The sequence below is a fragment of the Sorex araneus genome, chromosome 8 (genome assembly GCF_027595985.1).
Source record: "Sorex araneus isolate mSorAra2 chromosome 8, mSorAra2.pri, whole genome shotgun sequence".
NCBI lineage: Eukaryota > Metazoa > Chordata > Mammalia > Eulipotyphla > Soricidae > Sorex > Sorex araneus.
Window position 1 is genome coordinate 1,520,903 of NC_073309.1, and position 25,491 is coordinate 1,546,393.

Here is a 25,491-nt window from a genome sequence, read left to right on the forward strand (position 1 = left end):
CCAGAGCTGGTTCAGCTCTGCGGAGGCCCCCCCAGGCCCGGCGGGCTCGGGACGGCTGCGGGCGGCTGAGTCGGGCCCCCCCTGGGGCCGGAGCAGAATCTTTCGCACACTTTGAGGAGCTCAGACATGACGAACACAGACGAGGCCAAGCCGGTCAGCAGCAGCAAATCTGCAGCAAGGGCGAGAGGGGTCAGCGTGGCGTCCGCCTCCAGGGCCAGTGCTTGCTGCCTGGCCCGTGACGGGGGCGGCGCGGGCCGTGTGAGGGCCGGGGGTCCCGCTCACCCAGCGCCCCCAGGCTCTCCGTCTGGAAGACCCTCTGCAGGGGCGGCGCGTAGATGACGGCCAGCTGGCCCAGCACGGAGCCCAGCACCGAGAACAGGAACATGCGGTTCCGCAGGAAGCCGAGCTCCACGATCAGCTTGGTCTGCGGGGTCAGGGGTCAGGGGCCAGCCGCCCGGCCTGGCGGGGAGAGCCCCCCGGGACCGCAGGGCCCACCTGAGAGCGGCAGGTCAGGGCGTTGAAGAGGTCGAAGAAGACGAAGCAGGTGAAGGTCATGGTCGTGGTGCGCGGGCTGCTGGACCTGTCCACCGGGATCTGGGGACGGGGCGCGGGGAGGGGACGGCCCAGTCTCCATAGGCCCCCAGTCTGCGCGTGACCCGGCTCTGCGCGTGACCCGGCTCTGCATGTGACCCCGTCTCTGCGCCTGACCCCGTCTCTGCGCCTGACCCCGTCTCTGTGCGTGACCCCGGCTCTGCGCGTGACCCCGGCTCTGCGCGTGACCCTGGCTCTGTGCGTGACCCTGGCTCTGCACGTGACCCGTCTCTGTGCGTGACCCCGGCTCTGCGCGTGACCCCGGCTCTGCGCGTGACCCTGGCTCTGTGCGTGACCCCGGCTCTGCACGTGACCCGTCTCTGCGCGTGACCCCGACTCTCTGCGCGTGACCCGTCTCTGCGCGTGACCCATCTCTGCGCGTGACCCGGCTCTGCACGTGACCCCGACTCTCTGCGCATGACCCGGCTCTGCGCGTGACCGGGCTCTGCACGTGACCCCGTCTCTGCACGTGACCCCGACTCTCTGCGCGTGACCCCGGCTCTGTGCACATGACACCGGCTCTGTGCATGGGGTCTTCTCCGTCCAGCGCAACCCGGGGGTGTTGGACCCTCACCTCCTTCCAGAAGATGAAGAGGGTCCCGCTGAGGATGACGGCGGCCGACAGGAGCACCCGCAGCAGGAGTCCGCGGCCCAGGATGGCGTCCCCGGCACTGCGTGGCGGCTGCCGCAGCGTGTCCTTGTCCACAGGCTCCACCCCGAGGCTGCCGGGCAGGCGGACACCACTGGGACCTTGGCCTGCCCCAGCTGCCCTGGCGCGGGGAGCCGGCGTGCCCGGTGCCTCCTGCCCCCCCACAGCCCCGGGGCCCGCCTTCCTGCCCCCCCACAGCCCGGGGCCCGCCCTCCTGCCCCCCCACAGCCCGGGGCCCGCCCTCCTGCCCCCCCACAGCCCCGGGGCCCGCCCTCCGGCCCCCACCCACAGCCCCAGGGCCCGCCCTCCTGCCCCCCACAGCCCCAGGGCCCGCCCTCCTGCCCCCCCACAGCTCCGGGGCCCGCCCTCCTGCCCCCCCACAGCCCCGGGGCCCGCCCTCCTGCCCCCACCCACAGCCCCGGGGTCCGCCCTCCTGCCCCCCCACAGCTCCAGGGCCCGCCCTCCTGCACCCCCCACAGCCCCGGGGCCCGCCCTCCTGCCCCCCCACAGCCCCGGGGCCCGCCCTCCTGCCCCGCCCACAGCCCCAGGGCCCGCCCTCGGGGACCCCCGCGGGGCGCTGACCTCTGTGCAGGCGGGCCGTCCATGATGATGTTGACCCAGAGAATCTGCATGGCGTTGAGGGGGCTGGGCAGGTCGCACATGGTGGACAGCGTGACGAGGCTCAGGGCCGCGATGCTCCTGGGAGACACGGCCGTCACCCCGCGTGGGGGCGTCACCATTGGCGGGGGGGGGGGGGTCCCACCTCTACTTACGTGCTGAGCTGGAAACGCACGAAGTTCTTGATGTTATGGAAAATCCCTTTGCCCTCCTCCACGGCATTCCTGCGAGGGAGAGAACCCTGGTCCCCGAGTGGCCACGGCGAGGCCCAGCCTGTCCCCTCCAGGGGGCCGCCTGTGATGCGCCTCCCCAGACCCCCGGTCTCCGCTGCTCTCTGCAGCCACCCACCCCCCAGCCTGAGCCCGCAGGACCATCAGCCTACTGAGGGCCTGAGGGGCGCGCCCCGGGGCCAGCGTCCAGCACTCCTGATCTCTGTCGCCAGGACGGGTCTGATGGGGCAGGGCGGGGGCGTGTGGGAGGGGGACATCAGTGGTCTTTCAGAGCCTCTGCCAACATCTCAGGAAAGCCTGACCTAGCGGTGCTGATTGTCAGAGAAAATGGTTTCGTCCCTGCATTTTTTTTTTCCTTTTGGGTCACACCAGCAATGCTCAGGGGTTACTCCTGGCTCTGCATTCAGGAATCACCCCTAGCGGTGCTCAGGGGACCATATGGGATGCTGGGAATTGAACCCAGGTCAGCTGTGTGCAAGGCAAACGCCCTCCCCGCTGTGCTATCGCTCCAGCCCCTCGTCCCTGCTTTTAATGCAAACATTTTACCAACAAGCGAATGGAAGCTGCGGTTGGATATTAACTCATGTTTTTGGGGAAGGTATTTGGGCTCTGAGGGTGAGGCCCCTCGGGAAAGTCGAAGCACTTGACGTTGCTGTCACGTTCCGGCTTGGGACCCTCCCACAGCTTGTGAGGCCGCTTGGCGGTCAGGCCCCGGGTGAAGACTCAGAGAGGGAGGGGCCTTGGCGGGATGGTTGGGCCACACCCCGTCATGCTCAGGGCTTCCTCCCGGCTGTGCTCTGGGACCACTCCCGGTGGGGCCGGGGGGGGGGGGGGGGGGGGGCCCGCGGGGTGCCAGGGAGGGGACCCAGGCTGGCCGCGTGGAAGGCCAGTGCCTCGTCCACTGTGCCATCTCGTGGGCCCCAGGAAAGGCACATTCTTATGGCAACAAGCAACAATACAAACCTCGTATTTGGGCCACCCCGGTGCTGTCTGGGACCAAACCCGGACAAGCCTATTCGCAGCGGTGGAGCCTCTCTCGGGCCAGGAAAATGCCTTTTCTTCTTTGTGTTTGGGCCCACACCCAGCTCAGGGACCACCCCGGGCGAGGCTGGGGGCCCCGTGGGATGCTGGAGATCGCACCCGTACCGCGCCCGGCCTGCCGTGCTGTCTCCAGCCCCCGAGGTCACCCTGGGATAGCCTGGGGTCTCTCTAGGAACGAAGCGCGGGGTGACCCAGCCGCCCCACCCCCTCCCTTGCCTGGCTCAGCTGAGTGCAGAACTCCAACATGGCCGCTTGGCCCTTCCCCACCCACGGCCACGGCTTGAGCAGCTGGACGTGGCTCGGGGCCTGCTGCTGGGCCCCAGAAAGGCTGGGCATGGCCCCAGCTCACAAGCCGGAAGCTCTCAGGACTGTCTGGGTCCTGCTGCAGTGGACGTGGCCTCCGGGAGCTGGAGCGGCCAACACGCCGTGCCCCGCTCCCTCAGACAGGCGTCCCGAGAGCACGCCGCCTCTCTCAGCAGCGACCCGGGACGGCCTCGCCACTGCCCAGCGCTGCCCGGAGCAGCCGCTGAGCCCCTCGGTACCAGCCCTGGAGGAGAGTGCAGTGGGCAGCGTACAGGATGGCCGAGAAGTCGTCCTCCACCAGGACCACGCTGGCCGCCTCCTTGCTCACGTCCGTGCCCGTCTGCCCCATGGCAATGCCGATATCGGCCGACTTCAGGGCCACGGCGTCGTTCACCCCGTCCCCCGTCATGGCCACGACGGCGCCCGACTCCTGCAGGGCCTGTGTGGGGAGAGGCGCGGGTGGGGTCTGCAGCCCACCCCGGGCGGCTGGGGACGGGACAGCCCTGCCTGTGTGGGCACTGGCCGCGTCCCTGCTCCACCTCCCTGGGGACGCCGTGCGGCCTGGACTGAGGCAGGAGCGCGGGCCAGGCCCCACCTTGACCTCTGGCCCCAGCACTGACCGCTCAGGCCTGCATGGCCCACGGGGCCAGCTCCCGTGAACAGGCGCTGAGTGCATGTGGCTCCGGGATCGAGCCCCGGTACCTCACGGACATGTAAGACCGTAACCCAGGTGGGACCCGGGCCCCAGGCAAGGTCCCACCACCTCTGAGAAATGAGCAGAGGCTGGAGCAATGGCATAGCGGGTAGGGCGTTTGCCTTGCATACGGCTGGCCTGGGTTCGATTCCCAGCATTCCATAGGGTCCCCGGAGCACTGCCAGGAGTAAGTAATTCCCGAGGGCAGAGCCAGGAGGAACCCCTGAGCATTGCCACGTGGGACCCAAAGAGCCAAAAGTTGAAAAGCAAGCAGGGGCCGGGACACGCTCTCGGCGAGGGGGGCCGGGAGGCGGCTTGGTGAGTGGCGGGGTCCGGCCCTGGGTCAGCTGGTCCCTGAGCACTCGGGCCTCGTGAGTCCTCACCTTGATGATCTTGAGCTTGTGCTTGGGGCTGGTCCTGTAGAACACGGACACCTGGAGACGCGGAGCGTGTCGGGCAGTGCAGGGCCGAGCGCCCTCCTGCCCCGCCTGCCCCCGCCTGCCCCCGGGGCCTTCCCGCCCCCCCGCCAGCGGCCGAGGACTCGCCTTCCCCACGCGCTCCGCCAGGTGCTGCTTCTCCATGTTCTCCACCTCCTCCCCCGACAGTGCGTTCAGCTGCCCAGAGCACAGGCCGATGGTCCTCCCTGGGCCAGAGAACCCGCTGAGGGCCGCGCCAGGCCTGACCGTGCCCGCCTGCTGGCTCCAGGGCAGTGCAGGCGCAGAGCCCGGTGACCAGTTCTGACCGCCTCTTACCGGGAACCCGGGCATTCCGGCTGGCCTGCCTCCCTCCTGCCGCCCTCCTCCCCTCCTCCCCTCCTCCCCTCCTCCCCTCCCTCCTTCCCCCAGAGTGGGGCACAGACAGGAGGCAGCGCCCCTCAAGGACATAGCGGGAGGCAGGAGGTGGTCAGCAGAGAAGGGCCGAGGGCCCATGACTCGTGGACACCCCTTCCTCGCCCCCTGCCTGCCCCCTGCTCACCCCTGCTCACCCCCCCACCCCTGCTTGCCCCTCTTTGCCCCCTGCCCGCCCCCAGCTCATCCACTGCCCACCTATGGCCAAGGCTGTCTCCAGGGCGTCCCCCGTGATCATCTTCACGGCCACCCCGGACTCAGTGAGCACCTGCACAGCCTCCTGGACACCCGCCCGTGGGGGGTCGATGATGCCCACGAGTCCCAGGAAGGTCAGTCTGCCCAGCTCGGGCCCCGAGGCCAGCGCCAGCACTGGGGAGAGAGATGGGGTTCTCCGGCCTGACCCCTGGGCTCCTCCCAGCTACTGGGGGGAGGCTCGGCTGGTTCTCTGACTCAGGACAGCCAGCGAAGCCCCTCCACCCGCTGGGCTCCGTGTCCACCCCTGATCCACTGGGGTCCACCCCCACCTGGGCTCTGTGCCGATTCTTCCCACCTGCTGGGCTGCGTCCACCCCTACCCGCTGCACTGTATCCACCCCGCCCGCCCAGCTCTGCCTCATCCCTCCCACCGCCGGCTGCCCCCAGACTCGGGGCCCTCGGCGTGGGGGCCGCGCCGCCCGGCTCGCACTGACCGCGCAGGCCCAGCGAGCCCATCCGTCTCTCCTCCTGCAGGCAGCCGGCGCGCTGCTGGGGGGTCAGCGGCAGCGGGAGGCCCCCGTGGTTGTACGTGGTGCAGCAGCGCATCACCTCCTCCAGGGCGCCCTTCATGAAGTACACGTCCTCCAGCTCCTGCCGACACGCGGTCACGTCACCGAGGAGCGGTCCAAGGGGGCCACGTCGTCCGCCCCCTCGGGACAGGTGAGACGCTCCCGGGGCTGGTGGGGGCCCTCAGGGCTGCGGAAGGAGGCTGCGGGCCTCAGAGCCACGCCCTGACCACGCCCCGCCCAGATACGAAACCACGCCCAGACACGCCCTACATGGCTCATGACCACGCCCCTGACAGACCCGAAACTACGCCCAGACACGCCCTACACGGGCTCAGAGCCACGCCCTTGACCACGCCCCAGTCCGGACTCAGCTGTGCCGACACTCCCCCACATGGGCTGAAAGCCACGCCCAGCCCCAGCTCAGCCACGCCTTACACGATTGGAAGCCACGCCCAGCCACGCCCCCAGCCATGGCTCGGAGCCTCGCCCGGGACACGCCCCCAGCCTGGGCTCAAAGCAGGCTCCGGCCACGCGCCCCGCCTTGCTGTCCAGGGAGCACCCTGTGCTCCTTCCTCCCAGCCGGGTGAAATCCCTGGGGCACAAACTGGCGGCCCCCGAGTCTGCGGGGAGCGTGGGGGGACAGCAGCCGAGGGTGCTGGCCGCGCTGTGGCCCGGCTGAGTCTCCCCGCGAAGTGCCGGCGGGGTCCCCCCTCCTGGCCGCCCGGGCGCTGGGTCCCTGCACTGAGCTGAGCTCTGCTTTACCCGCGGGGCACAGAGCCGGGCATCGCCGAGGCTGGGGGCTGTGGCCCTGCGCAGCGCGGGGTCACTGCAGGAAAGGAGCCCGGTCCCCGGCCGCTGCCCGGGGCGGTCAGCACCCTGGCAGAGAAGAACTTCAGGAGGAGACGACAGTGCGGAGGAATAGTTTTATTGAGGAGGGGGATGGAGAGGCAGAGCACGGGGCACAGAGAACCCCTCACTTGCTTGTTCTGGGGTCACACCTGGCAGTGCTCAGGGGTTACCCCTGCCTCTGAGCTCAGGGAAAGCCCCCTCCCTGCTGTGCCCAGACCCGGGCCTGCGGCAGCTCCAGACTGCCCAGGTCCGTGCGGGGGCGTCTGGGGCAAGGTCTGGACTGGCGAGGCTTCCCCTTCAGACCTGTCTGGGAAGCTGATTTCCACGGACGCTCCCGGGAAGGCCGAGGGTCCCGCAGGTGGACGGCAGAGCCGCCCCGCAGGGCTGCCTCCCTCCTGTGCCCGCGACAGACACTGAGGGGTCTTGGGGAGAACATCCTACTTCTCTCTAAGGGCTGGGACGCGCAGAACGCTCGGGCCGAGCCCTGGGACACTCAGACCCCGAGGGAGCGACCTCTCGGGCGTGGCAAGTCACAGATTGGAAAAATGCTTGAAAAACTAGTTCTGCTTCTCCCCCTGCACTGTAGAAAAGTGGAGAGGCCCAGAGCACTGAGAAAGAGAAGAGCGAGCCCCAGCTCTGTCCGCCCCCGCTCCCGGCGGGCACGGAGCACACAGGCCCGTCTGAGCCCCGCCGTGGCCGAGGGGGCGGGGGATGGGGTGGAGGCTGAGGGGCGGCTGGTGGCTCCCTCCCCGCCACGCCGTCCCCCGCCCGAGACGCGTGGCCCCTGGCCCCGGGACCGGCTCACCTCTCTCCGGGGGCTGCACAGCACCGCCATCCACTTCTGCTCTGAGCTGAACGGAATCTCCTTCTTCCTCACGTAGGACTCTCTGACGTCACCCAAGTCCATCTGGGGTGAGGGCGAGAGGGGCACAGTGAGCTGGCGGTGCCCGCGCCCCCACCCCGGGGCTCAGTGCTACCCCGGCCCACCCGGCATCCTGCTCGCACAGAAGGGGCACCTACATTTCCGTGTGTTGGGGCCACACCTGGAGGGCCCAGGGGCCTTTGGGGTGCTGAGGGTCAGGTGCCAGACGGGGCCAGGGGGGACGCAGGGAGGACGTCCTGAGTGGCTGTCGTGAGGGAGGGACCCAGGGCCACAGAGTGGCGGGTGGGGCTGGGTGGGTTGTGACCACTGCCCTGCCCCCCACACAGGCGTGGGCCCGGGGGCCGGGCTGTTGGGGTACACTGCGGGGATTCGCCCCGTCTCTCTCCCGTGCTCCCGCTGGCTCCGGGGTGGGGGGAGCCTGCAGAACTTTCTAGAGCTACCAGCCCTCGAGCCCTCGAGCCTCCAGAGCCGACAGCCCGGACCCACCTTCATGGCCAGCGCCAGGAGGGCGCCCTCGGTGGGCTGGCCCAGCACCGTGTCCTGGCTGATGGCGGCGTTGTTGGCCATGCAGCCGGCCTGGAAGGGGACGGACGTCAGGACGGCAGGCGGGGGGGCAGGGCTGGCCTGCACGTGGGCGCTGCCGCTGCGGGCATCAAGGTGGAGTGGCCCGAAGGACACGGGTTTCTCCAGGGCTCGGCGCTGGGCCCGGGGGAGCGGCCCGGCACCTCCTGGGGGCTGCCCCGGGGACAGTTCGGAGAGAGCCGGCAGCTCGCCAGCCTGGGCCTCAGGGCGAGGCCTCTGCACCCACATGCCAGCCGGGCAGCCCACACAAGCTCAGCACACGCGTGGCTCCCGCTGCCCGCCACGCGCCCACACACCCGCGCCAGGCTGCCCCGGGCAAGCCGCTGCTCTTTCCTGTGTGGGTCAAGGGCTCGGCCCGGCCGGAGGGCAGCCTCGTCCCCAAGGGTCTCTGCAGCGCCGCGCTGCGCCCACGGTGGCTCTGGGGGGCGCGTAGCATCGGGGGCTGGGCAGGGTGCGGCTCTCCCACCCCCCACCCCGGCACGTGTGGGCTCCCGACTCACCTCCACCAGCTTCCCCACCGACACGTTGGCGAAGGCCTTGAGGACCTCGAAGGTGGGCAGGAGACACACAGCACCCGTGCCACTGTAGCCCACGCCGCTGACCTGCAGAAGCAGCGACGTGGCAGCCTGCCCTGGCCGCGGGCACCGCGGGCACCGCTCTGCCACAGCCTGGAGATGGACGCCAGCACAGGGCAAAGGGGCGGGCGTGCTCCCTGGCCACGTGCCCGGGGTGCCCCAGGGGCCTCGTCTCAGGGCTCAGGGCTGACTCCTGACTCTGTGCTCAGGAATCACTCCTGGCGGGCTTGGGGAGGCAGATGGGTGGCGGGGATCGAACCCCGGGCCGGCTGTGCGTAAGGCAAATGCCCTCCCTGCTATACTATTGCTCTGGCCTCTCTTCCTAATTGCTTTCTAGAAGATTCCACGTGCTCGCACCGAGGGAAGGGGTGCGGATGGGGGGCAGCTGTGGCCTCAGAACTGTGGGATCCACACGACTCACCTCAGCATGGAGCCCGTCTGACGTCACCAGCTGGGTGACGGTCATCTTGTTGGCGGTCAGCGTCCCCGTCTTGTCGGAGCAGATGACGTTGCAGCACCCTGGTTGGTGACGAGAGGAAGTGACCCCCAACCCCCCCACACACACCCTCGGGACCGATTCCAGGGACCCGCCGGCGCCTCACCCAGCGTCTCCACGATGGGCAGCTTCTTCACGATGACCCTCTTCTTGGCCATCCGCAGCACGCCCAGCACCAGCGTCACCATGACGACGATGGGCAGGCCCTCGGGGATGGCGGCCACCGCCAGGCTGGACAGAGAGGGCAGAGTCCTGCCAGCCGCTCCGGGCGGTGAGTCTGGCCTCTGGGCTCGCGTCCGTGCCCACAGTCAGTGCCCTGCATGCCCCCCTCGGCCACGCACACGTGAGCAGGGCAGCCGGCGGGGACCCGAAGTGCCGCTGGGCAGTCTCTGTCCTGCTCCCAGCAGGCCTGGCCAGCCCTCGCCCGCACCCCGCTGGGGGCCCTGGGGGCCGCTGCAGGCCTCCCCCCGCCATCCTCTGGGTGTGGCTGTTTGGTTTTGGGGTCACCGGGCTGTGCTCCCCGGTCCCTCCTGGGGGTGGGACCCAGGGTCCCGGGATCCAGGTGGGGGGTCGGCTGCACACAAGGCGAGACCCTCCCTCCCGCACAGCCTCAAGCCCGACCCCAGCGCTCAGGGCCCGGTGGTGTAGAAGCTTCTGGGGCCAGACCAGGAGGGGAAAGGGAAGCAAGGCGGGAGCAGGTGTGCCCGAGCTCGTCTGCCCCACTCTGAGCCCGGTTGGCCCCACCTCGGGCTTCCCGAGGAGACACCGAAGGACCCTCTCCGCCTCGAGCCCCCTCCCACTCCCGCCCGGCCCCGCAGCTCTGCCCAGCCCGCATGCTGACGGGGAGGTGCCGAGGCGGGGGACGGTTCGGGGCACGCCGGGTGCTGTGGGGGTGCCAGGTGCGGGCACAGGGCAGCAGCTGTGGGCTCTCGTGCCCACCTGCACTGTGCAGACGGGCAGCAGTGAGCGCCTGGCCCCGGCCAGCCCCTGCCCACTCGGGCCATCCCCAGAAGCCGCGTCTCCCGGCCCCGGTGCCGCGGGTGGTCCGCCTGGTGAGGGACGTGCCACTTCCCTCCGCCCACGACACGCGGGAGGGCCAGCTCAGGGGAGCAGCAGCTCGCATGCAGCCCGGTCCAGGGTGCCAGGGCAGCACCGCCCGGCCCGGGCCCTGCGGTGGGGCCACACACCAAAATAAAAACAGGACGAAGCCCTTGTCTGGGGTCAAAGACACGCAGCCTGCAAGGGCGGCCGGACAATGGGCCATTCAGGGCGAGTGTCGCAAGCCGCGGGCGGCTCCCGGGCAAACACGGCAGAGGGTCCCCACCCACAGGCGGGCGCGGGCGAGTGAGGCTGCCACCGGGCTGTTTTCACAGCCATAAAAAGTTAAGCCGCACACCAATAAAGATCAGAAAGGACGGGCGGCACACCTGCCATCCCAACACCGGGCGCTCCCCGTGTTGGTTTTGGAGCCGCTCTCCTGGCTGGCGCCGTGAGGGAGCACGGAGGAGCGCCCAGGCCCCCAGCGGGGCCCTATCCCGGGGCTGGGCGGGGCTAGGGTGCGGGGCCCTTGCTGGAAACAGGCTCCAGGGCTCAGGGCCGGGGCGCGCTCGTCCTTGCGGCCTGTCAAGCTCCGGCCCCCAGGCCCTCCCCGGGGGTCCCAGCTCCGTTGGCGTGAGGCGCGGGTCATGCTCCACCCCAGGGAGGGCGCCCATGTGCCAGATGGACCCCCGGACCCTCAGGACCCCTGGCCACTGGGCCCTGCAGGGGTGCAGACAGGTGCCACCCGGCTTCCTGGGAGCTCCAAGGGTGCTCCGTGGGTGGGGGGCGCTGTGCTCACCCCTCCAGGGACCACACGTGCCCGCCTTCACTGCCCTGAGGTAAAGGAGGGGTCACACTGCTCCCCTCCCCGTCCCACACACCTCGGGTTCCTGGGAGACTCTGGAACCTTCTCTGCACCTGCTCGGTGGCGCCCCAGGCCCCCTGGTGGTCTGTGGCCTCAATAGCTAGGTGAGGTCCCCACCCTGCCCGGGGAGCGGGAACTATCTGGGGGCCGGGTTTCTGCAGCTGTGAGCCCCCACCGCAGCGTGACGGCCAGCCGGAGGGAGAACTGGGGGTGGGGGCCCCCGCCTGCCCTTCCTCAGGGTGCCTGAGCCGCCGTGCGCCCCCCGCGCGGTCACAGGGGACACGGCCTGTCAGTGTTCAGGCGGCCCTGGAGGGCGGCGGGTTTGAGGCTGTCTGGGATTAGGGGGCTGCGGTGTCCAGCTCTGCCCCTGCCCTTGCCTGTCCTCGGGGCCAGGGAGCTGCACGGACAGCACACAACACACATTTACACGCCTATGCTCGCATGCACATGGGCACGGAAACACACATGCACACAGATTTACATGCAGGTCTGCACACAAGGCACACACAGGACATGGATACATGTATGCACACGCATGTGCTATGTACACATTTACATGCACGCACATGCACATAAATGTGCGCACGTGTGCACTAATACACACTTACAGTTGACTGGCACACGTGTGACCGTGTATTCACACTCACTCGCACACATTCCCACAGTATCATCAGCCACACACACCCGCTCGCGCGTCCTCAGCCCTGCTGGAGGGGGGTGTGGTCCCGAGCCCGCCTGCTCCCCGGGGAGGAGCCCCCTCCTCACAGCGGCGGGCCAGCCGGTCTCCGCCTCCCCCGAGCTCCAGGGCCCCTCTCCCACCTGTGGCTGCACTGCCCGTGCGTGGGGGCTTGTGGCTGTGCATGGGGGGGGTGTAGTGGCCGTGTGTGGGGGCTTGTGGCCGTGACAGCGTCTGTCCAGCCAAGGCTGTGAGGTGAGTCCCCACTGCCCTGTGGCCCCGGCTCTGCTGGCACGGATCTGCCCCTCGGGCGTCCCGTGGGCCACGTGGCCACCTCTGCCTGACTTCCTGCTCTCGGCAGTGCCCGAGGGCTGCCAGGCTGCAGCATGTCCCTGTGCCACGTCCCTGGATCCCCGCCTGCCAGATGCCCCAGGTCTGGCTCTGTCCTGCCTCCGGGCAGTGGTTTGCACGCATCCTGGGCCTGCTGTGTGGGGGCCACGCGCCTATGTGAGTGGACGGACGTTGGTGTCACACGTCACGGCCAGGGGCCACTGTCCAGGCCGCGTCCTGCACCCTGCCCGCCGTTCCCGGTGAGAGCCCTGGGCTGAGGTGGTTGTGAACCAGCTGTGCCGTCCCAGGCGCCTGGCCCCGCAGAGGCCACTGCTCAGGCCACCCTGAGTGGCCGCGGGCCTCAAAGCCACGTGGCTCCCAGACCTGCCCGTGCCGTGGGGCCCCGTGACGCGCCTCCTCCTCCCCTGCCACCCCGGGACGAGGTGGGCTGGCGGGGTCTCGTGCTGGTGACGGGGTGGGGGCGGGAGGCAGACACACAGGCCCCCCTCGCCCTCCCCTCCCCCTGCATGCACCGCGTCCCTCCATGGCGGCCCAGAGGGTGGAGCCCGCGGACGCGCCCCAGGCCTCTGCTGTCCGTGAGGCTGGGACCCCGCCTCCCGGGCCGCCCCCAGCCCGCGGGAGGGTCCTGCCCCTACCTGACCCCGACGGTGAACATGCTGAGCAGCGGCTTCCCCCGCAGCCAGCCGACGAGCACGATGAGGCCTGCGGAGAGACGCCGAGAGCATGTGACGTTCTTCCCTGGGGTCTGGTTCGGGGCTTGTTCCTGGGCCACGTGTGGCGGTGCTCAGGGCTGGCTCCTGGCTCTGTGCTCAAGATCCACGCCCAGTGGGATTCGGGGATGCCGGGACGGAAGCCGGCCGCTGCTGCAGGGCACACGCACTCCTGCCGCGCTCGCTCCAGCCCCTCTCTCGGCCTCTAAGCCTGATCACTGGCAGAGAAACACCTCTTTGCCCACGAGCCATGCGGAGCCGCGGCAGACGAGGGGGGCCCAGGACCCCGTGGCTCCACCCACTGCTCTAAGCGGCCACAGCTCAGGCGTGTGGACCACGTGGGTACCCGGGGCTGCAGAGGGGCCCAGCCACCGGGCGACCCCAAGACTGGCAGAGGTCAGTGGTGCCCTCCCGCTGCTGTGTGCCACCCCCACGATGCCTCAGTTTTCCCAGGAAGGGGCTGAGAAGCCACGGTTCAGTGTGGCCTGGAGATGTGGAGGTGGGGACAAGACCCCCCTCCTGGGAGAGAGCACAGGGTCTGGGCACGTGTCCTGCACACCGCAGTCGATACCCGCACTGCAGACGGTGCCCCAAGTACAGCCAGGAGTGATCCTGAGCACAGTGCCCAGGGTCAGCGCTGAGCACCATGGGGTGTGGCCCATAGAGAAAAAGACAAAGGGAAGGCCAGAGAGCAGCAGACCGGGACCCTCGCGAGCAAGCGGCCTGGGGCAGGGCCGGCTGCCGGGCGGGCATTCAGAAAGCAGAGGAGAAGCTGGACGTGGGAAGGGGCGGCCAGGAGGGAGGCACCGTCTGTGCCCAGCATGCCCCTGCGCTCCCGGGCACAGCACCGGAACCACTGGCCAACCCTGCCAAGCTGGCAAGGCCTGGAGAGGAACCCCGCCCTCCTCAGAGACTCCTACTCTTCCTGAAGACCCATGTCAATGTCACCTCCTCCTGGGAGCCTGTCAACCCTCTCAAGCACCGTGAACTGTGCCCTTCACGTGTCACGTGTGTTCTGGTGTCTCCCGCTTCCCTGCAGCCCCTCGAAGGGGAGAAGCTGTGTTTGACGCACGTGGGGATCCCAGCACCTAACCCAGGCTCTGATCTGTCTGGAACACTCAATAATTCACGACCTGGTGGTTGGCACACGAGAACTCTCCCTGCCCCGCCGTCTGCCCGGCCCACCGGTGCCGCCTGCCCTCCGTGTGCCCTGGGCAGTGGGTCACTGGCCTTCTCCAGAGAGCCCTGGGGGTGAAGGGCAGAGAGGGAAGCCAGGGCTGCAGACGGGAGGAAGGGACACGTGGAGGCCCGGCCACGCCGGGAGACCTTGGCTCACGTCTGCAGCATCAGGCGGGCACTGGCTGGTGTGGGGTCAGCGCCCAGAGGCATTAGCCCCAGGCACAGACTGCCAAAAGGCCGAGCAGCCACACGCGGCGGGGGCGTGTCGTTGAACTACATTTCCCAGTCTCCTTTGCAGCCTGACCACGTGACTCGTCACGACCAATCAAGAGCCAATCACCTCCTGGTCAGCCCCTGAAAGTCCCCCTCCAAGCCTTTCTGGTCTCTGCCTTCACTGGGGGCCGGGAGAGACACAGGAGGGGCCCTGCCAGCTGCATGTGGAGGTGCCAGGGATCAGGAACGGAGCCGAGGACAGGGGCGGGGCAGGAGAGAGCCTTTGTCCGTGCCAACCGCTAGAATGCTCCCCGCGCAGAGCCGGGCACCACGGGGGCGCGGGTGACCGTGAAGGGGCCCCTTCCCGCACTGCCCAGTCTCGCCCGCTTCCCGCCCCAGCCTCGCCCCTGCACGCACCGATGATGCCGAACGAGAAGAGCGTCAGCTGCTTCCCCAGCTTGTCCATGCTCTTCTGTAGGGGGGTCTTGGGGGTCTGGGAGGAGAACGGGGGTGAGGACAGGCCCGCAGAGCCCCCAGGGTCGCCTGCCTTGCTCCTACTTGAGCGAGTGACAGCTACATGGTACATGCGTGTGAGAATTCACTGCCCTCCGTGCTCAAGATTCGCCCACGTGCTCTTGGGTGCGAGATGAACCAAAAATTCCCACGTGAGGGGCCGGAGCAATAGCACAGCGGGGAGGGCAGTTGCCTTGCACGGGGCTGACCCAGGTTCGATTCCTGGTATCCCATATGGTCCCAGAGCTCTGCCAGGAGTAACTCCTGAGTGCAGAGCCAGGAGTGACCCCTGAGCATTGCCAGGTGAGAGGAGGAGGAGGAGGAGGAGGAGGAGGAGGAGGAGGAGGAGGAGGAGGAGGAGGAGGAGGAGAAGGAGAAGGAGGAGAAGAAGGAGGAGAAGAAGAAGAAGAAGAAGAAGAAGAAGAAGAAGAAGAAGAAGAAGAAGAAGAAGAAGAAGAAGAAGAGGAGGAGGAGGAGGAGGAGGAGGAGAAGGAGAAGGAGAAGAAGAAGAAAATTCCTGCGTAATCTTTGAAACAAAACATTTGTGTGCACTCTCCCATGGGCCCCAGGGGCCTCGCACCAGGATGCTGGTATCGCCAGCCCGGAAGGATCTAGAAGGACCCCACCCCCAGCTCATGGGCAAACAAGGGCCCGGGCACCCACCTCTTCCGCCTGCATCATCCTGAACACTTCTCCGAACTGAGACCTCTCCCCGGTGCAGATCACGACCCCCTGGCGTGAGAGAGGGAGGGTGAGGCGGGCAGGTGCCGCGGGCGGGGTGGGGGAGGCCCAGCCCGGCTCACCTGCCCCTTCCCGCACTGCACCAGGGTCCCCATGAAGACGATGTTGCTGAGGGCGCCCTCGCCGGGCAGCGGGGCGTCGGTCTTCCCGCAGGGCTCGGCTTCCCCGGTAAAGCTGGACTCGTCCACCAGGAGGTCCGTGACCTGGGGAGCCGAGGGCGAGACCATGGGCCCGGCGGGCCGGCTGCCACCATGTTGCCTGGCAACGGGATGCCATCAGGGCCCACCCACACAGGGAAGCGTCAGGGGACGTCGAGGCGCCTCCGGGGACCATGAACGGGGAAGGTCTCAAGTGGGACCTCGCCCCAGAGTGACCCCTGGGCACAGCGGGGTGTGGCCTCCCCAGTAACACTGATAAAAGTAACGGGTCAGGCCTGGCAGGGGGCTGCAGGCTGGCTGAGGGCTGTTGGTTTTGGGTGTTTTTTTTTTCTTTCATATTTTGCCAAAAGCAGTAACGACAGGTCTCATTCTGACCCTGAAAGAGCCTCCAGTCGGGAAAGACGAGTGAGGAGAGGCTGCTGAAACCTCTGGGCTGGGAGGAATAGAGACGTTACTGGTGCCCACTTGAGTAAGTCGATGAACAATGGGATGACAGTGATACAGAAATTTTGCTTACTCTCAGCTGTGCTCAGGGCTTTCTCCTGGCTCTGTGCCCAGGGATCACTCCTGGTGGGCTTGGGGGACCCTATGAGGTGCTGGGGATTGAACCCAGGTGAGCTGTGCGCAAGGCACGCGCCCTACCCATTGTGCTATCTCTTCGGCCCCAGCTTGGCTGAGGGTAAGCTGCTGAGCTGCCTCCCTGCCCCGTTCCCAGCGGCTTCTGGCAGGGAGAGAGGGGCTGGAAGGGCAGGGGGAGAGAGGGAGGGGCTGCAGCGCCCTGGCCACTTGGGAGTGGGCAGAGGTGGGCACTGCCCCGGGGGCTGAGCCACAGAGGGAGAGTGCCCCGCACCTGGGAGCACTCCTGAGAGGGTGGGGAGGGCAGAGCCAGGACGCCGCCCCAGGACACAGGGCCTGCCCGAGCTGGGGACACACTTCAGCCCGACGGGGGGCCGCGGGGAGTGGCCGGAAAGAGCCAGAGGGCGGTGGGGGCTGAGCTGGCGCCCGGAAGGGGCCGTGCAGGGCTGAAGCTGCCTTGTGAGTTTAAAGGGAAGGGCGGCCTCCCTGGCCCTGGCCCTGGGCTCCGTGGGCAGGCTCCCCGCGCGGTCCTGCCGCTCCGCCCGCCCCTGCCGCTGCACCGACCAGGGCTGCGCCCTCTGCGCTGCTCCAGCCAGGTGCTGCCTGAGTCCCCGTGACTCCTCCAGGGAAAAGGGGAGGCAGACCGTGGGGGATTCTGACAGAAGGAACCAGGGCGTGTGTGTGCGCTTGTGTGTGTGAATGTGTGAAAGTGAATGTGCATGTTTGTGTGTGTGAGAGAATGTGCATATGTCTGAGTGTGCGCAAGTGTGTGTGAATGTGTAAGTGTGTGAATGTGTGTGTGTGCGTGCGTGCGTGTGTGTGTGTGTGTGTGTGCGCGCGCGCGCGCGCGAGTGTGTGAGAGGATTTATTGAAAGCCTTTCCTGAGCCTCCTTTCCGGAGCCAAAGGCTTTTCTGTGTCTCTAAGTCCCCTGAGCTGGGCCGTAATCGCTGAACTATCCCCTGAATGAACAAAGCTGCTGATTGTGCAGCCGGGAGCTAAACACCCCAGGCTTATGGCAAATCCTCCCTCCGCCCTCTGCGGGGACGCTCAGGGAAGTGGGTGAAGGACAGGGAGAGGGGTTTGGTCCAAACATGGTTCCAAAGAAGTGGGAACCTGCAGGGACCCTCAGAGCCGCCTTCTGAAGCTGCCTTAGGCTGCACAACTGCTCACCAGGACAGTGAGGGGAAATGCGGCCCTCCCCTGACAGAGCAGAGCCCCGACAGAGCAGATCCCTGATAGCAGATCCCCGACAGAGCAGATCCCCCAGAGAGCAGATCCCCAACATAGCAGGTCCCTGATTCCAGATCCCCAACAGAGCAGATCCCCCAGAGAGCAGATCCCTGACAGAGCAGGTCCCCAGAGAGCCGATCCCTGACAGCAGATCCCCAGAGAGCCGATCCCTGACAGAGCAGGTCCCTGATTCCAGATCCCCAACAGAGCAGATCCCCCGGAGAGCAGATCCCCGACAGAGCAGATCCCCAGAGAGCAGATCCTGACAGAGTCGATCGATGACAGTGCAGGTCCTCGGGAAGCAGATCCCTGACAGAGCAGATCCCCAGAGAACAGATCCCGACAGCAGATCCCTGATTCCAGATCCCCAACAGAGCAGATCCCCCGGAGAGCAGATCCCCGACAGAGCAGATCCCCAGAGAGCAGATCCTGACAGAGTCGATCGATGACAGTGCAGGTCCCCGGGAAGCAGATCCCTGACAGAGCAGATCCCCAGAGAACAGATCCCGACAGCAGATCCCCGAGAGCAGATCCCGGAGAGCAGATCCCCGAGAGCAGATCCCGGAGAGCAGATCCCCGAGAGCAGATCCCTGACAGAGCAGATCCCCGAGAGCAGATCCCTGACAGAGCAGATCCCCCAGAGCAGATCCCCGAGAGCAGATCCCGGAGAGCAGATCCCGGAGAGCAGATCCCTGACAGAGCAGATCCCGGAGAGCAGATCCCTGACAGAGCAGATCCCCGAGAGCAGATCCCCGAGAGCAGACCCCCACAGCAGGTCAGGAGCAGGCGTGGGCAAGGCAGCCGCTCGGACAGAGCTGAGGGGTTGGAGGCCCCGGGTCACACCGTGCATGAAGGGCTGCCCTAGGGCCACCGTGACTCAGGCCCACTGACTGCCCGCACCCAGGCTCCACTCTGGAGCTGGGACCCCCACGTCAGAGGAGGAGCCTGTTTGCTCCGAGGGAGGCGTGTCTGTTAGAGGCTGCGCCCCTGCGAGGGGTGAGGCCGGGAGCTCCCGGGAGAGCTAAGGGCAGGGCAGGCGCTGGGCACCCAGGCCAGGGAGCGCTTCTGGGAAGCGCTGATGAACTGACGCCCCATCTGACCCAGAACGCTGGGCCCTTTCCAGGGTCTGCCCCCAGCATCTGAGTCTCGGGCGGCCTGGGCCCTCAGCTCTGCAGCGTCTGCCCCAGAAGCACCTCTCCCCCCCTCCCCACACTGGGCGGAGTTTGCCGTGAGGTTCACTGATGGAATATGGCTGTACTCACGGCTGCTCCGTCACTCCGGGGGTGTGTATGGGGGGAGAGAGAGATGGAGGGAGGGAGGGAGGGAGAGAGAAGGAGGGAGACAGGAAGGGAGACAGAGGGAAGGAGAGGAGGGAGAGAGAGGGGGAGGGAGAGAGAGGGAGGGAGAGAGGAGGAGGGAGACAGGGAGGGAGAGAGAGGGAGGGAGAGAGGAGGAGGGAGAGAGGAGGAGGGAGACAGGGAGGGAGAGAGAGGGGGAGGGGGCGGCAGACTGTCCTGCACGTGTCTAACTGTGTTTGGTCCCCGGCACTGCAGCGTCCCCTGAGCCCCACCAGGAGTGAGTGTAGAACCATGCGCCAGTCCTGCGTGTGGACCCTCAAAAGGGGGAGAGAAACAGGAGAGAGGGAAGAGAGAGGCGAGCGGAGAGGGGAGGGAGAGCCGGCCCCCAGCCAGGCAGGGACACTCACCTCGGTGAGCCGGATGTCGGCGGGGACACGGTCTCCGATGGCCAGGGACACGACGTCTCCGGGAACCAGTTCTCGAGCCAGCATGTGCTGGAGTTTCCCGTCTCTGATGCTGCATCGGACATGGGTGCCCGCTGGGAACCACCGGCTTCAGGGGAACGACGCCCCCTGACCCCCGGCACTTGGGGAGGTGTGAGGTTGCTGGGGAACCCGGGCCTAGCCTCTGTGTGCGATGTGTGTGCACATGTATTTGTGCGTGCATGCATGTATATGCATGTGTGTGCATATGTGCATGCACATGTGTGCATGTGTGTGCATTGCATGTGCACGTGTGCATGTGTATGCGTGCATGTATGTGCATGCGTGCACGCATACATGTGTGCGTGTGTGTGACGTGCACCATGCATGCGTGTGAGTATGCATGAGTGTCCAGCTTACCAATTACATTCGGGAGGCACCAGCTTGGTCAGCTCTTCCAGAGACTTCTCCGACCTGTACTCCTGCCGGGACCACACCAACACCGAGGTGAGACCCCACTGAGGCTGCCGCCACCCCAGTCGGGGACCTTGGGGACAGATACACACCTGGACGAAGGCTACGGTGACCACGATCAGCACGGCCTAGAGGGGACGGCGGGGGCGTCAGGGCTCAGCACGTGAGCGCCCGAGCTGCTGACGGGGGGAGCGAGTGTGCTGTGCAGGGGTGCAGGGACCAGCAGGCCTCGTCCCAGAGAGCAGAAAACCCCGCCCCGACTCCGCCACTGTGAGTGGGGAAGCCTTCTAGAATGTTCTGCAGGGTCCTGCAGTGGCCCTCATTCCCCTGAGCTGCCTTTTCACTCCACAACACGCTGTCCCTGTGCTACTGTTCGGGGGCAGCCAGGCCCAGCCTGCGTGCCGGGGTCTCAGCGTCGGGGCCCCTGCGGACCTGGAACCTGCACCCAGGCCGGGCGCATGGGACCGTCTCAGTCAGGAGAGTACGAGTGGGCGGCCGCACGGCGGTGCTCCGGAGCGGGTGCTCTCTCCCGCACACAGAGCCTGTGCCCGGCCCTCGCCCACCTCCCCGCCCCCGTCAAGGCCATTCTGAAAGGTGCCGGGCCCGGGGGCAGGTGAAGCGTCCTCCGCACCGCACACGGCCGGGAGGCAGGAGGCCCCTGGGGTCTGGGTGAGGGGCGTCCTGGTGCCCACCCAGGGGTCCAGCCAGGGCAGCCGGCGACCCCCCCAGGGGCCGGGCGCTCACCATGGCGATGCTGACGGCGTCCTCGTACTCCTCCGTGAGCACGCTCACCAGGGCCGACGCCAGCAGCAGCAGGATCAGCGGGTTCTTAAACTGGAAGGCAGGGCGGTGCGGCTGCCCTCTCGGCCCCGGCCCCCACCCGAGCCCCCGCCCCGCCCCGCTCCTGGCTCCCAGCAGCCCAGGCCTCACAGTGCCGCTCTGCCCGCGAGGTGCTGCAGCTCTGGCAAGGACGGGGCCCCTCTCGCCACACCTGCCCCCCATCTCTGTGTCCTGCTGGCAGCAGCCGGCCCCTGCCTGGGGCTCCCCGCAGCCCCCCGAGACAGCTTCCAGACGCTCCAGGGCCCCTGCTTGTCTTCGCCTGCCGCCCTCGCCTCTTTGACGCCTGCAGCAGCTGCTGTGGCGGGCGGGGCGAGCACTGCACTGAGAGCACGGCCCGAGATCAGGGCGGGCGACAGCCTGCTGCCTGCTGGGCGGTGGGGCCGGGAGAGGCCGGCCAGGCTCAGTTCCTGCGGGCTCGGGCCTCCCCAATGTGGCCTCTGCGGACCCTGCCCCAGAGCGCGGAGCCCCCCAAGCCTCCCGAACAGCCCCCGGGAGCCCCCTGCCCCCAGTCCCGCCCCGCCCAGGCGCGGTTTGCCCCTGGGCTGGCACCAAGGGAAGCGGGCAGCGGGTGTCCAGGGTCTGGCTGCCTTGTCACGAGCGGCATGAAGATTTCTGCGCGACTTCACCGCCTCCTCCCAACAGCCCCAGGCCCAGGCGCAGAAACAGCCCTGCGGCAGGGAGCAACCCCGGGCACACGCAGGGCGCAGGGCGGCGGGAGGGGAGGGCGCTGGCCGCGCCCCGGCTGACCCGGGCTTGGTCCCCAGCACCCCAGAGGCTCCCCCAAACATCGCCGTGGTGATCCCTCAGCACAAAACCAGGGGCGCCCCGGCCCCCAAAGAGGCCAGTGAGCAGCGGCAGGAAGGCTGAGGAAGGACCCACGGGGAGGCAGGTGGAGACCAAGGCCGGCCGCACCCAGGGGGACCCAGGCGGGGCACCGTGCAGTGGGGGGGCTGTGCCCCCTGCTCAGACGCCCATGGGGGCCTCTCCCGCCCACTGGCTCTCACCCTGGCACCAAGCCTCCTCCTGTGCCGGGTCTGCATGGGAAGGCTGAGGGCGCACAGGGGAGAAGGGGCTGTCTCCAGCCGCCACATGCGGGCAGGGGTCGCGGGGAGGTGCGGGTGCGGAGGGGTCGTTGGGGCGGAGGTCGTGGGGAGGTACGGGTGTGGAGGGGTCGTTGGAGCGGGGGTCGTGGGGAGGTGCAGGTGTGGAGGGGTGGTCAGGGCGGGGGTCGCGGGGAGGTGCGGGTGCGGAGGGGTCGGCGGGGCGGGGGTCGTGGGGAGGTGCGGGTGCGGAGGGGTCGTGCCCCTGCGGGCCAGGACAGGAGGGGCGCACGGCCCACCCACAGAGCGGGGCCCGGAGGGGCGAGCTTCCGAGAGGGGAGCGGGTGAAGGGGGCAGGGCCCTGCGGGAGGAGGGGTCCCCCGGGGCAGAGGGCCGCCGCCTTCCTGAGACTCCAGCTCCCAGGAACTCCCTCCTCCTCCTCCCCCCACCCCCTCCCGCATGGGGCTTCCAAGAAGCTTCTGGGCCGCGCAGCCACCGCTGCTGCCAAACTCAGGGGGGCCTGAGTGGGCGGGGCCTGCAGCGAGGGCGGGAGTGTTGCCGCCCGGAGCTCTGTGATTGGCCCCCGCACGGGCCACTCAAGATACCTAGGGACCGGCGGGGCTGGAGGGGGCTTCTGGGCTGCGGCCGGGGGCAGCGGGGACCTGGCCGCTAGACGGGGACCCAGGGCCGCGTGTCCGGGGCCGTGTCGCCTCTGCCCGTGGTCTGGGCATCTGCCTGGCAGCCCAGGGCAGTGCCGGAGGCCGGGCCGGGCCCTTCGGCCGGACACCACGAGCCCAGCCCTGCCTCGGGGGACCCGCGCCGCGGCCGCACTCAGCCGGGCCAGCCGGGTCCCCCCCTCCCCCCCGCCACCCCCGGGCCAGGCCGGGTCCCCCCCCCCCCGCCTCCCCCGGGCCAGGCCGGGTCCCCCCACACCGCCTCCCCCGGGCCGGGCTGGGTCCCCCCCTCCCCCCCGCCCCCCCCCCCCGCCTCCCCCCCCTGCTGTGCCCGGGCGCGGCGGGGACGCCCTGGATCAATATTGAAGGAGCGGCCGCCCGCCCCGCACCTGGTCCAGGTACTTCTTCCACATGGGCTCCGCGTGGCCCGCCACGAGCTCGTTCCAGCCGTGCGCCTTCCTGCGCTGGGCCACCGAGAACTCGGACAGCCCGGCCTGGAGGTCCACCTGGGGGCAGTGAAGGCCGAGGTCAGCCTCGGCCCCGAGGACCAGGGGGGCGCGTCACGCAGCCGGTGGTGGAAAACTGCCCCGCAGCAGAGGGGGTTTCCTCAGGGACCCCCAGGCAGCGCGAGAAGCACAGAGACCTGAGCGCCCTGCCCCCACCCCGCCCCCACCTGCCCAGAGCGGCTCCGCCCTCCCTGCAGGGGAGCACGGCCAGGGGAGTACAGCCAGGGGAGCACAGCAAGGGGAGCACGGCCAGGGGAGCAGTGAGGGGAGCACAGCGAGGGGAGCAGTGAGGGGAGCACGGCCAGGGAGCACCGAGGGGAGCACGGCCAGGGGAGCACGGGGCTCCAGGGACTCAGGGCCGTGTGTCTCCTTCCTCTAACACAGCCTTGGCGGGAGATGGCACAGGGGTAAGGCCTGGCTTTGACGCAACGACCCTGGCTTGGTCCCCAGCACCCGCCAGGAGTGACCGCGGAGAGCAGCGCCAGGAGTAAGCCCTGAGCACCACAGGTGCGGCCCCAAGACCAAGACTTCAAACCCAGTTTCTTTCTGTTTGCTTTTGTTTGGGAGCCACCCAGCGACGTCCAGGGAGCACTGCGGGAGCACTGCGGGACCACCGCAGGTGGCGGGATGCTGGGCGTGGGCCTCCGGCCGCACGCTCGGCAAGTGCCCTCCCCGCTGTCCCGCTGCTTCAGACCCCAAACATGTCCATTTTAAGGAGGCGCTGCGAGCACGCCCCGATGTAGCTCCGGGGGAGACCTTTGAGAGGCCTGGAAAGGGGGCGCCCAGCAGGCCCCGGGCACCCGCCCTCCCACCCAGGGCCACAGGAGCGCCCCCAGCGGCCAGGGCTGAAACTGCCCATCAGGGATAGCTACACAGGGGGATCCAGAGCAGGACCCTGAGCAGGGTGGGGTGCACGGGGCCCCGCAGGGATGGGGTGGGGTGCACAGGGCCCCCGCGGGGATAGGGTGGGGTGCACAGGGCCCCGCGGGGATGGGGTGGGGTGCACGGGGACCCCCGGGCCTGGCTGGGGTGCGGGGCTTCCCTTTTGCAGGGCCTGGACGGAGCAGGTCGTGCCGGGCTGAAGCGCTCCAGGCCGAGCTCCCGGCCAGTGTCTCAGCGTGGACATGGCGCAGGGCGGGCCAGGGTCCCACAGCGGGGACCGTGGAAAGGCGCGTGAAGGACAGTGCAGCCCTCGGGGGTCATTCCTGTGGCCTGGGGACCACACAGGGTTCCGGGCGGGCTGAGACAGGCGCCTGCCTGCTCACCATCTGTCCACCCGGGATCTAAACTGTCTGAAGGGCAACAGCAGGCCTCGTGGCGTGGGGGCTACTCCTGCCCAGTGCTCAGACCTCTGAGCCATCTCCCCGCCCCCAATGTCTAGGTTCTTTAGCGAGAAAGAGACCCTCACGCTCGTGTCCAGCAAGAGGAAAGGAACGGTCATTCCCCCCACTGCTAAGGGCCGGGCCGGGCCGGAACCAGCACCCGAGACTCTCAGGGAAGAGCTTCAAGGAGGCGACGGCCCTGGATGAAAGAGCTTTTGTTGGCCAAGTGCGCGGCCGGGCACACACGAGTGTTTGCTCGTTTCCTGGGTGAAGATGGTCAGAAACAAACCAAGTGCCCCAGCCTCGGGGGCGCGTTCCCGGGGCTGGGCCGTCTCTGGTCGCGTCTGGCTCTGGGGGCAGGGGCGGACGTGCCCTGGAGGGACGGGGCAGGACGGTGCAGCGAGGGGAGGGGCTCCAGGCCTGCCCGGGCCCCTCGGCTGGGGGCCCCCCGGCTCTGGCTTCCAGACCCCAACTCGAACGCGGTGCTCACGCAGAGTGCTTTGGCCAGGTCCTCTCGCTGGCATCTGCTCGCCTCCCGGGGGGCCAGGCCCGCCACCAGCCGCTCCCCCTCAACGGCCTTCAGCTCGCACTGGTCGCCGATCTGCAAGGCAGGCGGGACGGGGTCAAGCACGGCATGTGGGGTGCGGGCAGCCCCCTCCCCACGGGCTCCCTCGAGCCCCCCTCCCTGAAGGAGAGACCACCTTAGCTTGGACCCAGTGGGCAACGGTACGAATGGCACCTCGCACCCCACGTCCCCCAGGGACTCGCCACGTCCTGCCTCCTCCATCCTCCCAACGACGGCATGTAGCCCACGGGTCTGGTTATGACTCGGGCCTCTGGGAGCGGCTTCCTGGGGCTTGGAGCACAGAGCTCTGGGGCACGCGCCCGCTCTCCCCGCCAGAGCCCCGCGCCCCGGGTCTTCGCAGCGCCCGACAAGGGGGCGCAGTGCTGCAGAGCGCCCCCGCTGGCGGTCCCTGGTACTACAGCCTAGTCCACCAGCCGTTTGCAAGGGGAGGCCAGCCCAGGTCTGGGGCCAGGGGCCATGGAGTGGGGGGTCAGCACCGCGGAGGGGGCGTCAGCACGGGGAGAGCGGGAATCGGGGAAGCACGGGGTCCTGTTGCACCCTCCTTCCTGGTATTCCGTCCGCAGCTGTGATAAGGATCTTTTCTTGGGGGGGAGGGGGGTTCTGGGAAGGAGGAAGCGCTGAGAGCGATGCCAGTTCCTCCTCCCGCCCCGCCCCTGCCCCGCCTGCAGAGACCCACAGCCCTCCCCACGCGCCAGCTGGTCGCCCTGCTCCCCTCCACTCCTGCCCTCCCCCTCCCCTTCCCCACCCCTGCTCACACCTTCGCCAACCCACCCCCTCTTCTCACCCTCCTGCCCCACCCCTGCTCACACTCTCCCCCCACCCTGTTCTCACCCTCCTGCCCCACCCCTGCTCACACCCTCCTGCCCCACCCCTGCTCACTCACCCCTCTCACCCTGGGATCTCTCCAGCCTGGTCGCCTGCTTCCTGGCCAAGGCCACACCCCACTCCCCTCTCCC

The 25,491-nt window shown here is 68.4% G+C and overlaps 1 protein-coding gene across 1 annotated transcript; it reads right to left on the bottom strand.

Moving 5' to 3' along the window:
- Positions 1-4: 4 nt before the first annotated feature.
- ATP2C2 (ATPase secretory pathway Ca2+ transporting 2) lies at positions 5-24,736 on the bottom strand. Its single transcript, XM_055145579.1, has 27 exons — positions 24,680-24,736; positions 24,440-24,550; positions 22,511-22,627; positions 20,312-20,401; positions 19,660-19,695; positions 19,514-19,575; positions 19,079-19,187; positions 15,471-15,611; positions 15,331-15,399; positions 14,572-14,647; positions 12,688-12,754; positions 9,229-9,353; positions 9,048-9,145; positions 8,552-8,653; positions 7,956-8,045; positions 7,392-7,493; positions 5,663-5,819; positions 5,173-5,343; positions 4,672-4,769; positions 4,510-4,560; positions 3,705-3,871; positions 2,014-2,082; positions 1,823-1,939; positions 1,166-1,313; positions 496-594; positions 283-424; positions 5-169 (listed from the first exon to the last, which is right to left on the bottom strand). The coding sequence occupies exons 1-27, from the start codon at positions 24,734-24,736 to the stop codon at positions 12-14; spliced, it is 2,829 nt and encodes a 942-aa protein (XP_055001554.1). The 3' UTR covers positions 5-11.
- Positions 24,737-25,491: the final 755 nt, after the last annotated feature.

What these genes read in the sequence shown, in the direction of transcription:
- ATP2C2 (XM_055145579.1), bottom strand. Translation starts at nt 24,736, where the DNA reads ATGGAGGAGGCAGGACGTGGCGAGTCCCTGGGGGACGTGGGGTGCGAG. An exon ending in TGCAGTGCGGGAAGGGGCAG is followed by an intron (nt 15,400 to 15,470) that starts GTGAGCCGGGCT and finishes CTCTCACGCCAG; the next exon opens with GGGGTCGTGATCTGCACCGG. An exon ending in GCCCATCGTGGAGACGCTGG is followed by an intron (nt 9,146 to 9,228) that starts GTGAGGCGCCGG and finishes GTCACCAACCAG; the next exon opens with GGTGCTGCAACGTCATCTGC.